Here is a 14,552-nt window from a genome sequence, read left to right as displayed (position 1 = left end):
ATATTGTGCATCTTGCAAAAATGTTCATTAGGAAGATTCTAAGGTACTAAGCAAAAACAACTCTCAGAATATACCCAAGACAGCCTGCAGGAAAGAGGATAAATTGAGTAATAGTGAAGACAGCTTAAAATACAATTCTAATATTAAAATTTAGATAGAGTTACTGAAGGCAAAAGTTAGGCCATAGGTACAAAAATAAAGGCCATACATGGAAATATTTTAAAGGATTATAGCTGGCTCTGCAAGTCCCCTGTGTCCTCATGTGTTGTGCATATTTTTCCTTTTGTTGGTGCCTGAGTGGGGCCAGTCATGTGTTTATCTTACATAGAGAGAGAGCAGAAAATGTAATTTAAAATGACCATATTAGCTTCCCCAGTCAGACCTATCTTTAACACTGAGTGTAGCACATAGCAGCTGTAGAGCAATATCCTGTTGGTCTTTGTGAAAATTTACACAGACTTTAAACATCTACAGATCATGTCCCAGCTGGGACAGCTAAAAAATGAGAAGCAAGTCATGAGCTGCTTTCCTTCCACACAGGCAGGGGCTTACAGTTTGTTGTGCTGTTCAGCCTTTTTTTAATTGTTTTTTTTTTTTTCCCTACTCCAATTCCCTGTCCCATTGGCTGTGCCTTTCCAGCCTCTGCTACAAGGGAGACAAGAATCAGTTATCCACAAGAAAATTTCATGTACACTCTTCCCATGCAGAGCATGATTGTGTCGTTCAAGATTGTGCCATAAGGCTTGTGCCACTGAGTGCTCATCTAAAATCTTCTGTCACTTGAACTAAGTAGTTACCACTGGCATTTTGTCTCAGGTTGTGACATCCTTTCCCAATCATTTTTAGCATTCCCTGTTATTCATGGAGTATCATGAAGAAGGAACCCTGCCCTCTCTGTTCCTGTATTAGTAGGGAAGTCTGGTGTAGCTGTGGGATGGCACAGTCCTGCATCCTGGAAGCAAAGCAGTGAATTTTAATTTTGCTGTAGAGCACAAAGTGCTCTAAATTTGTCCCTTTTGGGTTTTAAGTTTATATAAGATGTTAGTTTAGAAATAGAGACCAAGTTACAGTCTTGTTATTTAAGTTATTGGCCATGCCCAGAAGTTCTGAAAATTCCTTGAATTCAGAGCTTAAAAAGCTATTGATGGGAAGCAGATGCTGGTACACACTTGATGAAAATGGATAATATTGAAGGAATTTCTTTTTCTGTTAGGGGGCAGGGGGGGAGAAAAAGCATAATGTGATAAACACAGTCCTTCCTGGTGATAGGAACCCAAACCACTGGTGGGCTGTCTGAGAAGAGGAGCAGAAAGCTAGTGGTTTGAGTTTGGATTTGATTTTAATATAAGTTGTTCATGCATAATGCTTGTTTTGATAGAAGGGGAATAAGAAGTGAGAAAAGGTTTTGCAAACAGGGCTTGGATCCCAAGCAGTACCAGGTCTTTTCCTGTTAGGTTGGTCATGGCTGGCAGGGTTCCAACCATCCATCCTCCAGCTGAGAAAAGAAACAAAAAGTTAATATAGGCTTCCCTATGGAGATTTGAGGTAAAAAATAATGGTCTTTGTGTTTTCTGGAGATTAAGGTGCCTAAGTTTTAAAAATCTGAACCAGGTCTAAATTCTGAATGTGTAAATTCCTTTTAGAATCCCAATGCATTTGTCTCAGAAGCAGCTCATAGCACAGAATTTTTGTGAAGCAGAGAAGCTAAGTGATGGCCTTTCCTTACTTTAAAGTTGCAAAACACACACACACACTCTCTCTCACCTGTATAGCTTATTTATTTTCTATTATTAGCAGACTAACTAGTAAATATTTAGTAAAAAATACCATTTTTCTACCTATTCTTCATCCTTTTCGTCTACATAAGGTTCTAATATTTTGATATGCCTGAGTTATATTCATACGCTCTGGTACTAATCACAGACCAAACAACTTCAAGGAAAACAATTTCTGCCATCCAAATAGCTATAGGGTTATTTTGAGGGAAAACAACTGCATCCTGCCATGGCTTAGTTAACATTTCACTTTCCCTTGAGGATTTCCTGTTGGCTGAGGCCCAATGTTAATTATGTTTTTATTTCTATAAAACAGACCTCTGCCAATGTGTCCATGTTTATTACTCACTGTGATCTTTTTGTTTCTTGCAATTCTAACAGTGCTTTAAAACTTCAGTATTAAAACCACACTTTCTTGCCAGAGAGCTTTTTTAACAGAGCTTGGTCTGTTGCAGTACAGATCTGGCTGTTATTTAAACCATGGATCCTTTTTTTTGTGGAAGCCTGTATGCATATTATTTTCATAAAGAAAACAGATTTCTCTGAGCAGAACTTTTTCCTTCCAAAGGGCTGTGTAAAGGAACTCAAAAGCAGCTTCTTGTGCTCATTCAGCCCTCTGAACCACCATTTATTTGTGAGCAGGTAGATATTTGGTAGGTAAATAATAGGACTGTAAAGTACTGAGCTGCCAGGAGCAGCTGTTGGGACTACAGATTCTGACCTTATATTCTGTGTCTGTTTCAAATACAAAGCATGCTGAGTTATTTTAAAAAATCTAGGAAGAGCCTGGGACAAAAAAACCCTCAAAGTAAATATCTTTTTTTCCTCTGGCTAGTAGAATTTTGTCATTCATTCTAAAATGTAATTTTACCTTTTTAAGTTTTTAAAATAGACTGGCATGGAGTCATAAAAAGATATCACAGAGATAGTAATGTTAAGTCAGCATGTACTTACCACAGAGGGAAAAACAGATTTGTAATTGAGAAGTACTTGGGAATTTAGGTACAGGTTACTTTTTCCAGTGTGCAAGTTACTTCTCCAGCAGCCTTCAGATTTTATTTACTGATTTTTCTGTACATAATTTTCATCTGTTAAGATAGTTTTGGAAATTTTAGCTGAGGCCTTTTGTCTGCTTTTATGTATTAGCAAATGTTATCTTTTAGTAGAGGTTGGCTCCCTCATTATTTGTAATCTGTATTATTTACTGTTTGGTGTATTTAAAGCACTTAAAATAACTTGGACATTACACATCTGTGGCCTTTCATCAATGTTGTTGACTTTATAGTAAAGAGGAATGGAAGGACAAGGCTGAGTTTTTAGTCTACAACCTAGAACACTTTGTCTTTTCAATATATGAATTGTGTTTTAAGGTTATTGTCATAAATTGAATGATTTAGATTTTCCAATATGGGGTGTATAAACTAGGAAATGTTAGTATTCTGCCCTCTGTGCATCTGTATTCTAATTGGTGCTGTAGAGATGTTCTGTTTTCTGTTTCATTTGCCTGTGCTTAATCTTTTTCAGATGCCAATATGATTAAATACATGCAGTTGCCTGACAGGGTTGCCTCCTGAGTACTGAGGCAGAAATTCAAATAAAGGATTTCTTAAATAAAATTGACTTAAATATACAAGCAGAAAGCTTGGATAAGTATTTTAGGTGGAACACCATGGAAGTGGTGATGCTCAGAGGAGAGGTTCTTTTCTGTGTAAATATACATGTGTGTGTCTTCTGTAGACACTTGAAAATAACAAGAAATTAAAGATACCTTAATAGAACACAGTGATGTTCTTTTCAATGGAAATCAGTTTCATGAAATGGAAATTTTGAGTTGTTTCAGGTGTTTTAAAACACAATAAATCTTGCAGTTAGTGGAAGAGCTTTATTAAGCTGCATGTCCTGAACATGTAGGCTTCCTTTAGATTATTTTTTGTCTTATAAATTTCTGTCAGTATCTGAGAGGACTGCAGATGCTTTGAGAAATAGAGCCTAAAATAAATGTGTACTACAGTAACACTGAAGTGGGGGACAGATATGAACCCATCTATTTGAAAGGAATTTTTTTCATTCCTCACAAATCTGTGAGTTACTGCTGGTGGTGAATGCTGCCAGAGGTTCTAGGAAGAGAAATTCTGTTGAAATTGGTAAGTTCTGCAAAGATCTCTATCAGGAAGTTTGCTGGACTTGTTTCTCAGTTAAACTCTGTTTTTAGATGGTCTGCTGTATTCCAAGGTACTCTGAAGTGAAAGGTTTTTTGTGGTGACTTTCTTGCCATTTTCTACCCACTCTGGTTGTCTCTTGTGCAGAAAACATTGTTTCTGCTCACTGAAACCTGAGCAGAGGTTTTTTTACAGATAAAACAAGGGAGTAAGAAAGGAAAAGTTCTGCAGCAAAGCAGGCATCTGGTCTTGAAATTATGAAAATCTGTTAAAAACAGTAATGATAAAGGGTTTTGGTTATTGACAAATCTAAGTTTCACATTTACCAGGTCTGTTTTCATGTTGTGAGCTCCTAGAAGTTACAGATTTGGCAGAGCAATAGTTGATCAGAATAAATTACCCACACTAATGATGCCCACTGAAAAGAGGATTCCTGGATTAGCAGCCTGATCAACAGTGGAAGCTCTGAGCACATGGAATTCTACAATACTGCTGGAATCTCAGGGTCATGTAATCTAATGCTTTTTGTGACAATCATAGCAAAACAGGTTATGTCAGGTATATGTAAAAGCTGTTTACATTCCTGTTATGTGTTTGGCTTTCTTGAATACTTCACAAAAGTACCTTGAACTCCATCTATGGTCCAGATGAGTCCCTTCAGAGTAAAACAAAACTTGTTTTAAGAGGTAGCAGTCATTTTAAATTGAATTTATGCTTTTGCTGTGTTGTTTGGTGTTGCTCTTAGGACTCCTGTTCCTGACACATGTGACTTGAGTGCTAAAATCAGGATTACAATATATTACATTCAAGCCAAGCCAGACAGTTTCTTTATAGTGGCTTACATTTTTCAATGAGTTAAAATAATACTCTGCTGGAAAACAGGGAGTTCTACTTGCTGTTCCTCATGTTTTGACTGTAGATTCTAATTGTAGTCTTGTTTTGTTCTCTTTAAAAATTGTATTTATTCTTATGTAGGGACTCAGTGGGAACACATCAACCATAAGCTGTAATAAAAGCTTTAAAGAATGCACACTCCATACAAACATGCCCTTCCTTGTAGGGCATGAGAAGAGAGATTTGGTAATTTGGAAAAAAGAAAAAGAAATTAAACTAGCTTAGTTTTTCAGTGAAACAAGGCCCAATTCAAATTTGGGTCCTGGTCTCCCACCTCCTTGCACTGCTGGGTGTGTTCCCTGAGCCCTTTTCAGTCTCCTCTGAGAAGTCACTTGGGAAGCAGCTGCTGCCTTGGGACCAGGTCTGGTGCTGACATGGCAGCCTGGCTGCTCCTGCCTGTTTTCTAAAACACTAATTCTGTCTTGACTTGGCACTAGTATTCAATACATTAAACTGGAGACCAAATCAGAGACGTTTTATTTTTAAAAGAAAATGCTTCCTTAAAATCTCTGTGCCTACTTACCAGCTCATGCTACAAAGACTGTAATAAAATGTTCATCTTTGAAATGCTTGACCAAAAAACCTCTCATCACTTGTTGTGTCCTTCCCCTTGCTTCAGCAGGCTGGGGAGAGATGCCTACTGTCCACACAAAGAGTGAAGCTTCTTGGGGAGAGCCATCATCCCCTTCTGCTGCAGTTGATAATGGCACTTCAGCATGGGGGAAACCCCCCAGCAGTGGTACAGGGTGGGGAGAGAATCCTGCTGAGTCAGCAGGGACATATGGAAGAACAAATGCTCCAGCTGCTGCCCCAGCACTGTGCAAACCAGGTACGTGTGTGGCTGTCACTGTCCTGAGAGGCTGGAGAAAAAAAGACTTTTCAAACAGCATTTTTTGGTTTCCTGTGTATTTAAATCAGAGGCTATCTTGATTTCAGTCTCAGAGTTTCATTAGGTATCTCAAAGTGTTGATATTCCAGATACCAAATTTAGACAAGAATAGGAATATAGTGCACTGATTCAGTAAATTTAAAGATATTCCTTAGCGTCTCTTCATGTACTGGAAAAGCAGCACAGTGGACACCAAGGAAACTGTGAGACTGCAGAAGCATGTGAACAATACTTCAAAGAAAACTTTGATGAGAAATAACTGAGATCAGTTGTTATGTGATTTATTCTGCTAGGAAAAGCAACACATGAGAACAACAAGTCATAACCTCACTTTTAGGTTAAGCTGAGGGAGTGGTTATCTTCTTCAGCTATGAAAGCTTTTAGTGGGTACAGGAACATCCTGAACTGCTTACAGCTTCACAATTTCCTAACTAAAATTATCTGTGAAAAATCTCCAAATGGAGACCTCTTGTTTTAGATTTCTGTTTTATCTGTGGAAGCTTTCAGCCCTAAGAAATACTATCTTGAGAGAGAAGTTTAAGGCCCAGAAAACAAAACAAAACAAAACAGGAGCGAGAGGTCTTAAAATGAATAATCCCAGCTTCAAACAGAATAAACAGAATTAAACAGAACAAGATGACAACCTCATCACTGAGAGTGTTCCGTGCAGCCCACATGTCCCAGTTGGATCCCATTGTTCTGAGATGGGAATGAATTTCTGATTGGTAGTGATCTCAAAATTTGGTTTTGTTCGTTGGAAGAGTGTGGCAGCTAAAATGGTGAGATTTGTTGAAAGCAAAATGGCACTTAACAAGTGAGTGGTCATACTTTGTGGTTCCTTTTTCCTAGGAGACTGAAATGCCCATGAGCAGATCTTACTTGCTTAGGAAAAGGCTGGACTTGCAGTTGCTGGAGTTATTTCTCTATAAAGTATTTAGTGAACTTCACTTTTTTGCTAACTTCAAAGGAGGAGTCCTTATCATTTAATGCCTATTAAACTACTTGATGAACCTCTCTATCTCTTAAAAAAAGATTCTATGTTAGCATGCTGGATCTGGCATAAAAGGATATATCTCTAAATTTGCAGGAAATTGAATCTGTCTTATTTCTTCTCCCTCTTTCCTTTTCCTCCAGCTTCAAAATCTATGCAAGAAGGCTGGGGCAGTGGTGGGGATGAAGTGAATCTCAGTACTAGTCAGTGGGAAGATGAGGAAGGAGATATGTGGAATAATACTGCTTCACAAGAGAGCAGCTCCTCCTGTAATTCCTGGGGAAATGCCCCGAAGAAAGGACTTCAAAAGGTAAGACAAAAATTAAGACAGTCTCTAGAAGTAAGTGGAATTAGTATATAACATTTTTAGAATGAGTTGTCACAGGTTTTGTTGCATTACACCTGAACTCTTAAATTAGAGCTCTGACACCTGAACAGACACAGCTTGCCACTACTGTGGTTCAAGTACTGCCTACCTGCTTACAGGGGGAAGTGGGAGATCTTGGACTTTCAGCCTGTCAGATGTTTTGGGAGGTTTTGTTGTTGCTGCTTTTGTTTTCTCTTAAAGTTTTATAAGCTTCCATGTGTTCTGAAGAAATGATAATGTATTAACAGAAACAATGTTAAGGGGGATTTCAAACACTTGTCATGGTGGTAAAAATTAGCAGTAATTTGTGATGAAATGGTTCAACAACAACAAAAAAAATCTGCTTCCTCTTTGTGAGGAACAAATAGATAATTCTAAGGTGTGTATGAGAACAAAGCAAACTTTTATTGATGCCACACTCATCCAATAACATAGCCAGCTATGTTAGGAAGCTTTCCACTGCAGTCTTTGTTTCAGGAGAAGGCCAGGCTGTAACTTAAAGGAATTGGGAATGCATTTAGCCAGTTTGTTTGTTATTCCATTAGTCAACAGTTAGGCCAGTGATTTGATCAAGTATGGTTGTTTCTTGTACTGTCCGCAGCCCAAAACAAATCCACGCTTGTCCCTTGGTACTTTCTGGAGAACTGAAAGGAAGAGACTTCTTAAGGATTTTGTGATAGAAAAGCTGCACAGAGATCTTTTAAAGGTGTTTATCTAGACGCTCTTGTTTGTTTTTAAGAAAATACACTGAGTAACATTCTTAACTTCAAGGTTGCAAAGTCGTTTTTGGGAATGTTTTTCAGGAAGTGTTGTACTATTTTCAGAAATTATTATTTCATTATATTTTTCTGCCAGGGATTAAAATGAAATAAGTAAATTCAAAGGTGGCTTTAATTCAGTGGTCAGCAAATCAAATACTAAATAACACACTGAACACCTATTCAGCTGAGATAAAATTTGTCCACTGTTTGGGGGAAGAGAATCATAGTTGCGTTGCTCGGAGGGTTCTTCAATACTTTCTAAATTAATGTACTAATACATCTTTCAGTAGCATGTGTTATTAATAAGAAAAACTTACCATCTATTTTATGTTCATCTCATTAGTGTGAATGTGGGAACCAGACCACTAATGGAATCTCCTGTTTATTTACTAAGGGCATGAAGACATCTAGCAAGCAAGATGAGGCCTGGATCATGAACCGTCTGATAAAACAGCTCACAGACATGGGCTTCCCTGTGAGTAGAGTTCACAGCTAGAAGAGCTGTGGCTTAGCTTTTAAAACTTGTAGTTCCAACTCTTGATGTTTCAGGCTGTAGCTGCAGAAAGATTTTCAGTCTCTTCTTCAGTCTGGGAAATAATTCTGTTACCTGAATTTAGACGTTTAGTTTCATTTCAGAAAGCTACCCTAAGCTCATAGCATGCTCTCTGGAATTACTTGGTGATGTGCTTTGTGTGATGACATGTGTAGAACTTCTGAAGTTCAGTTTTCTAGCAACAGATGTCACTTTGAACTTCAGTAATGATTCTTTTTTTTTTAACCCTTATTACCCAGGTGAAATTAGAATATAGCTGTTTTTTTCTTGTTATGGGAGTTAGTTAAAAGCAGGAAAAAAAATGTGTGAGGCCATTATTTATACCAGTGAATTTAATCCAGTATTTAGGAGACATATCTGTTGGCTCTGCTTGCTTTGAAATCATAGACACATGATGACTTTTTCTCTTAACATAATCCATATCTTTGACAGAGAGAGCCAGCGGAAGAGGCCTTGAAGAGCAACAATATGAATCTCGATCAGGCCATGAGTAAGTATTATGTAAATATTTTTTTTTTCTTTAAAGCAACATGGGAACCATTCATGCTTCTGAGAACTTGATCTTATCCAGACCTATGGGGTAATATTTTATTTTTTTTTCGCTTTTCCAAGCAAGACGTTCGTCTCTGAACTGCTGTTGGCAAACTCCTTGTCTGTGCATCACCTCCTTTAACACATTTCCCCTCTCTGTGAAGGTGCTCTGCTGGAAAAGAAGGTGGAAATGGACAAGCGTGGAATGGGAGTGACTGACTACAATGGAATGGTCACCAAACCCCTTGGCTGCCGCCCACCACCAATCTCCAAAGAGTCTTCCATGGACCGCCCCACCTTCCTTGACAAGGTAAGTGGGTAGCTATGAGTGTGGCATCCAAGTGAAAACTGGACAGAAATATTAATGCTTTCCAGTGTCTGTTTAGAAAGCTGTAGAGAGAATTGTGATAAAAGACAATAAAGCCATGTGTAATGATTTATCTTCTTATTTTTTTAATTTTCTGGGCAATTTAGTCCTTTCGGAGAGGCCTGGTGGTTTGATTCCCACACAGAAAAGAGTGATGGTCATCCCCAGTGTTACATTTGAGAACTTGGTAAGGAGTCAGTGACCCTTGCCCAGATTAATGATCAGGCAGGACCAAGGTTAAAATCTTATAGAATTAGGCTCATAGTTCCTGTTTTAGTGTTGAGCTTATTTTAGATTTCAATGAAAGCTCAGTATTTAAATAAGAATGAGGAGCTGAGATATTTTTGTTAAGTCAAAGAGCAGACACACAGTCATAAATAGCTTCTCTGAGCTTCCTTTTCTCTGGTCATGTATGACAAATTTTCCAGCACCACTTAATGACTGAGGAGAAACCTCAGAATATTGTGTCCAAGATTCAAAGTGACTAAAAAAAAGAATGTAGGGAAAGTGCAGCCAGATCTTCAGGAGGAACTGAGATTTACCAGATGACACAAGTCTTACAAAGAGACCCACCAAATCACCTCAGAATACCCCCACATTATTAATATGGCAAGAACAGTCTCTGGTGCCATTCTTTGACACAGATGGGGGCTGGTGGTTTCTGAAAGCAGAAATTGGTGCTTTTCACAAACTCTGCTGAAACCAATTTGTTCTACATAAGCTGTTTACAGGATGTGAGGCAGTACCAATATCCAGTCTTGTTAACACAGACTGTATCAAAAACTTCACTGGCCCTGAATCCCCATTATCTTTCTGGTCCTCTACCCTCTTGTTTTCTTACAGTCTTAACTGGTGTTACCCTTAAAGTTATGGCCTGTGTTTTGACAGGTTCCCAGGTGTTCTGCTTAGAGAATCAGCATGGTGCTGTGCCAGGACATCTGATAAATCCTGACCTTTTCATGACAGCTATTTTTTATTTCTGCTGTCATTGCAATCTAAACAGTTTTTTGACTGCTACAATGCTTACTGTAAGCAATTTAATTTGATTGAACACAAGGGCATCTTGCTTAGTACAAGTTATTTACATTATTAATAAGCAATTGGCTCCTATCTATAAGAATACTGATTTTCTGCTTTTGGGAGGTAATGTGATAATAACATTTGTTCATTCTGAGCTCCCTACTTATACTGGAATGATGTGGTGTCCATTATTTTTTTGTTCCCTGAATCAGACTAAACTGACTCTGTATTTCCTAAGTGTAAGACTCAAATCTGGCTCTTTTTCCTCCTTTTCTTCCATGCCATTCCTTCCCTGCCACGGAAAGTTCATACTTAACTAAGGCAAATCTATTTGTGTATGACAAACTTAAATGAATATGTTAACTGAAGGATTTCTCTCCTGATGAAGGTCACAAACTTGATGCATGCATGCCAGTTAACCTTTTCTTTTCTAGGATAACAAAATCTTGAGCAGTAAAATTACTGTTAGAGAGAGAGAGAGATGCATTATGTGCAGCATAATGCATAATTATGGAAGCAAATGTTAAACACAACTATTGAGCAGTTGTGAGTAGTAAAATTATTAATATTCAAACAGCAAATAAAACCTGTCAGTCTAGGCATAACGTGTCACAGTGACTTGACTGCAACAAAGGAAATAATCCCAAACTGTGTTTGTTAGCTATCAGAGTGCTGAGTGACTTGCTGAGTGAATTAAACAGATAAAGTTCCTACTCTTAAGGCTAGAGAGCTTTTTCCAAAGAAGTTCTTTCCAGATTTACAGCTCATACAACTCCTCTAAAACCTTTCTGCCCTTTGAGGTACTATTTCAGAGCACAAGCTGTCCTGCTTCCTGCTCAGGTCATCCTTGGTGAGCAAGCTCTCTGCACAGCTGCACAAAGCTAATGTTCTTTTTTTACTTACTGTCTTACCAAGTCGTTATCCTTTTGTATAGCTTTCCTGAGTCTTCAGGAAATCATGCAAGGTTCCTCATCATGAAATTGTAAGCTGGGTAGGTGTGCTCATTGCTACCACTCTTTCTCAGCTCTTCTGCTCATCCGAGTTGAGTCTCTGTGATTCCCCCCCCCCCACCCTGACATTTTCTCTGACAGATAAACTCAGTAATTGCTTCTGGTTTTTAACCTTATGCATTTGAGGAGAGAGAATATCCAGCCCTTACGTTTCCTCCTGGGCCCATTGAACTCCCTGTTCTGTCTGCATTGGGAATGGTCTGAGCATCTAAAAAGCACCTTAGAATAATGTTTGCTTTGACTTTCTTCCTCAGTGCTTGCTGCAGATAACTCCATGTCACAGCTTTTCTTCTCCACTCTTGAGAAATCCAGGACTACAAGTGCTGATGCCTGTTGGCTGCAATCATGTTCTTCCTAAAATACTCTGACAGGGCTTTTGCCTTGTTTCTAATTCAAACACAGAGTGTTTGGTGGGTTTTTTCCCAACCTTATCCTTCACATTCTGATCCCAGCTATCTCTGGTGAGAGTGATTGCTTTTTGTCTTTGGGATTATGAATGGAATGTTTTAGCATTACACAGGAACACTTCTGTAGGCCTTGCAATTGGATGATGGGCACTAGAATTTTAAGGCTGACTCTTAAATTATTCTTTCCTCCATCTTGGCTTCCTCTGTTCCAGTGATTTTCTTTTTTGAACTTCCAAGTTTTGGAAGCTCTTTCATATTCTTGTGTTTTCAAAATTGAAAACACCAATGATAAATACTTCCTGGAGTATTGCATTTCCTGCAAGTTTCTTTTACCTGTACCTAACTTCTTTCAGATTTGAAAAGAACATATTTTGAGGTAAAATCCTTTAATTTCCTCATCTGGAAAAAGATTTAATGTGTATTTTCTTCTAATCTACTTCTGTAACTGACTTCATATAAAGACCTCTGGCAAATTCATCTCTCTCTCATCAGTCTGTTGGGACATTTTGATTCATGAAGTGGCAGTTGTTGGCAGGTGATTGTCAGGAATCCTCTGCTAGATTGTCTGTATCTCACAGGGCTAAAAAATCTGATTAATACCATTTGCATTCTGTCATATTTGGTACATAGGATGATCATGAGAGACTTTCTGAAGTCCTAAAAGTCATATATTGAGCATGACTGTGGTGTTTGTGTTGGGTAACAGTAGAAGGAAATATTACTGCCAGTAGGAGTTTACAGTTGTGTCCAGTTCTTTAAGCTGAAAACAGTGCTGACTTTGACAATTCAGATGTAGGGTATTTGTTTAATTGATTATCCTGAAAGAAATGCAACACATTTCTAAGAAAATCACCGAAGAAGAAAAGTTATGTAAAAAAGATTATTCTTCAGGAAGAAAAATAGTTGGTCAGAAACCCAGTAAAGATATCCCCTAGTCTAGGTTGAGAATGATGGAGTACTTTTTGTTGGCCAATTGAAGTGCTCTATGTGAAATTAATTGATTTCAGCTTGACTTAGAGCACAGATTTGTGCAGCACAGTTGGCACCTTACAAATTTAAGCTTAAAAAAATAAACGTGACTAACATGTTACAAACTTGCTACAGAAGGCTGCAGTTCAGCCAAGGAACACTCTTGTGGAGGTTTCCTTGCAGCAAGAGCCTGCCTGTGCTGGGAATTAAATGCCTGAGTCTCCAGTGTGGCTTGTCCTCCACTCTCCCTGGCACTGCCTGTTTCCAAAATGGGGAAAAAATAATGTCAATGAGACAAGACTGAAATAAATTTTGAGGGCAGGGAGGCACTGCATTGCTCTTTCATGGTCAGTAGGCTTCTTCTCATAGGAAACAATGGCATCTGAAGGAGAGAGCAAGCATGAAGCTTGAAATTATTTTCACTTTAAAGGGGGAAGGGTGGAATTGTAAACATATGTCTGTGATCTAAGTAGAAATCCTTGAACCTGTTACTGTCATGCAAGCTGCAGTTGTTTGTGGAGTGTGACTGATGTCCAGTAGAATGTAAAATATCTTGAGCTGAAAGGTCTTGGGGATATCATTAGAAAATGTCAGTGTCCCCCTACGGATAGTCAGATAGCATGTCAAGTGTCACTTTGCCTGATAGTAAAGAAACTTTTCCTTTGCATCAAAGGAGAGCTGTTGAAAATGCATTTTTCAGGATTAACTTAGAACATAAAATTTACCAAGCGTGCTCGCTGCATTAGGTCATTTGTTTGGGTTTGGTTAGCAGACTGGGCTGCTTTTTTAAACAAAGGAGATTTATCAGTGTCTCACAGTCTTCTGGGGCATTGGATTTATTACTTGAAATAACCTAGCCTCCTCAGCTATTTAAAAAGCTCACATTGCAATGAATACATTGCCTGAAAAACACCAGTCCAGCACATTGCAAATTAAAGATTTCTCACTCTGCCTGTTTGGTTTTTTTGGGGTTTTTTTTGTTTTTTTTTTTGGAGCTCTACTTTGTACACAGTGTTATTTGATCATGCTTGCCGCAGGCTTTGCAGACATCAAAGCACAGTTTGAGATAGAACTCAGTACCCCACTGTAATACTAGCTAGATACCTACCTGTTTGATTAGGGATTCTGTGATTTATTTTATTTTGTGACTTGCTGTTTTGCCCCTGCAGGGGCTGCCTTCTGTGCATTGTATCCCTGTTCAGCCCTGGCTCCTTACAGCCTGGCTGTCAGAGAGGGGTCCTTATGCCTTGCTAAAATCTGCCTCCTCCTGGGGGATATTCAGGCAGTATCTTAATCACTTTCCCAGGAAGGCTATGGAGACAACATTATAATTACTGTTTTTAAGCATTTTTGTGTTCACTGGGCGCTTTAGAGTGTAATGTTTCATAGTGGATAATAATAACTTGATGCTATGGGAGTATTAAACGAGGCTCATGTGTCTCAGGAAAGCAGATTAGTTGCAAAAATGCTCTTTTAAGAGCAGTGCTATGATATAGAACCAAATGCAGACTGATGGCAAATAAGCTGATCTGGCCTTTTCCCAAGTTCTGGGCTAGGTATGTTGGTGCTCCACTGCTGAGAGTTTACCAAACAAAGAGAAAAATTCCCTTAAATATGCTGGGTTTCTGCCCTCTCCACGTTTAAATCTTGTGGTGGAGAGAGGGCAAAATCTAAGGGGGGGAGGAAGAGGTGGCTGCACCAGAGCTCTGCAACTTGGGTGCTGCAATCCTTCCTTTCCTTCTGGAGAGGTGGCTGAGGGTGATTTTACTGTGGGTTAAGTGTTACCAAAGTAAAGAAAAACAGTACCTTAATACTGTTTCTTTCTTTCTTCTCCCTTCACTCCATACTTTTCATTCCTT

The 14,552-nt window shown here is 38.6% G+C and overlaps 1 protein-coding gene across 26 annotated transcripts in view; it reads left to right on the top strand.

The window, feature by feature from the left end:
- TNRC6C (trinucleotide repeat containing adaptor 6C) overlaps positions 1 to 14,552 on the top strand; it is a 100,710-nt gene that overhangs the window by 67,051 nt on the left and 19,107 nt on the right. For 9 of the 26 annotated variants that reach the window (XM_071764272.1, XM_071764281.1, XM_071764290.1 and 6 more), the window contains 6 exons: positions 5,448 to 5,657; positions 6,852 to 7,018; positions 7,677 to 7,781; positions 8,231 to 8,311; positions 8,822 to 8,879; positions 9,085 to 9,230. In XM_071764272.1, the coding sequence (XP_071620373.1) occupies positions 5,448 to 5,657; positions 6,852 to 7,018; positions 7,677 to 7,781; positions 8,231 to 8,311; positions 8,822 to 8,879; positions 9,085 to 9,230 (767 nt within the window). Of the gene's footprint in view, positions 1 to 5,447; positions 5,658 to 6,851; positions 7,019 to 7,676; positions 7,782 to 8,179; positions 8,312 to 8,821; positions 8,880 to 9,084; positions 9,231 to 14,552 lie in introns of all 26 variants that reach the window. The other 17 variants (XM_071764296.1, XM_071764293.1, XM_071764289.1 and 14 more) reach the window with 4 other exon arrangements.

The sequence above is a fragment of the Heliangelus exortis genome, chromosome 20, assembly GCF_036169615.1.
Source record: "Heliangelus exortis chromosome 20, bHelExo1.hap1, whole genome shotgun sequence".
Taxonomy (NCBI): Eukaryota; Metazoa; Chordata; class Aves; order Apodiformes; family Trochilidae; genus Heliangelus; species Heliangelus exortis.
This window is presented reverse-complemented; position numbering and strand designations above follow the sequence as displayed.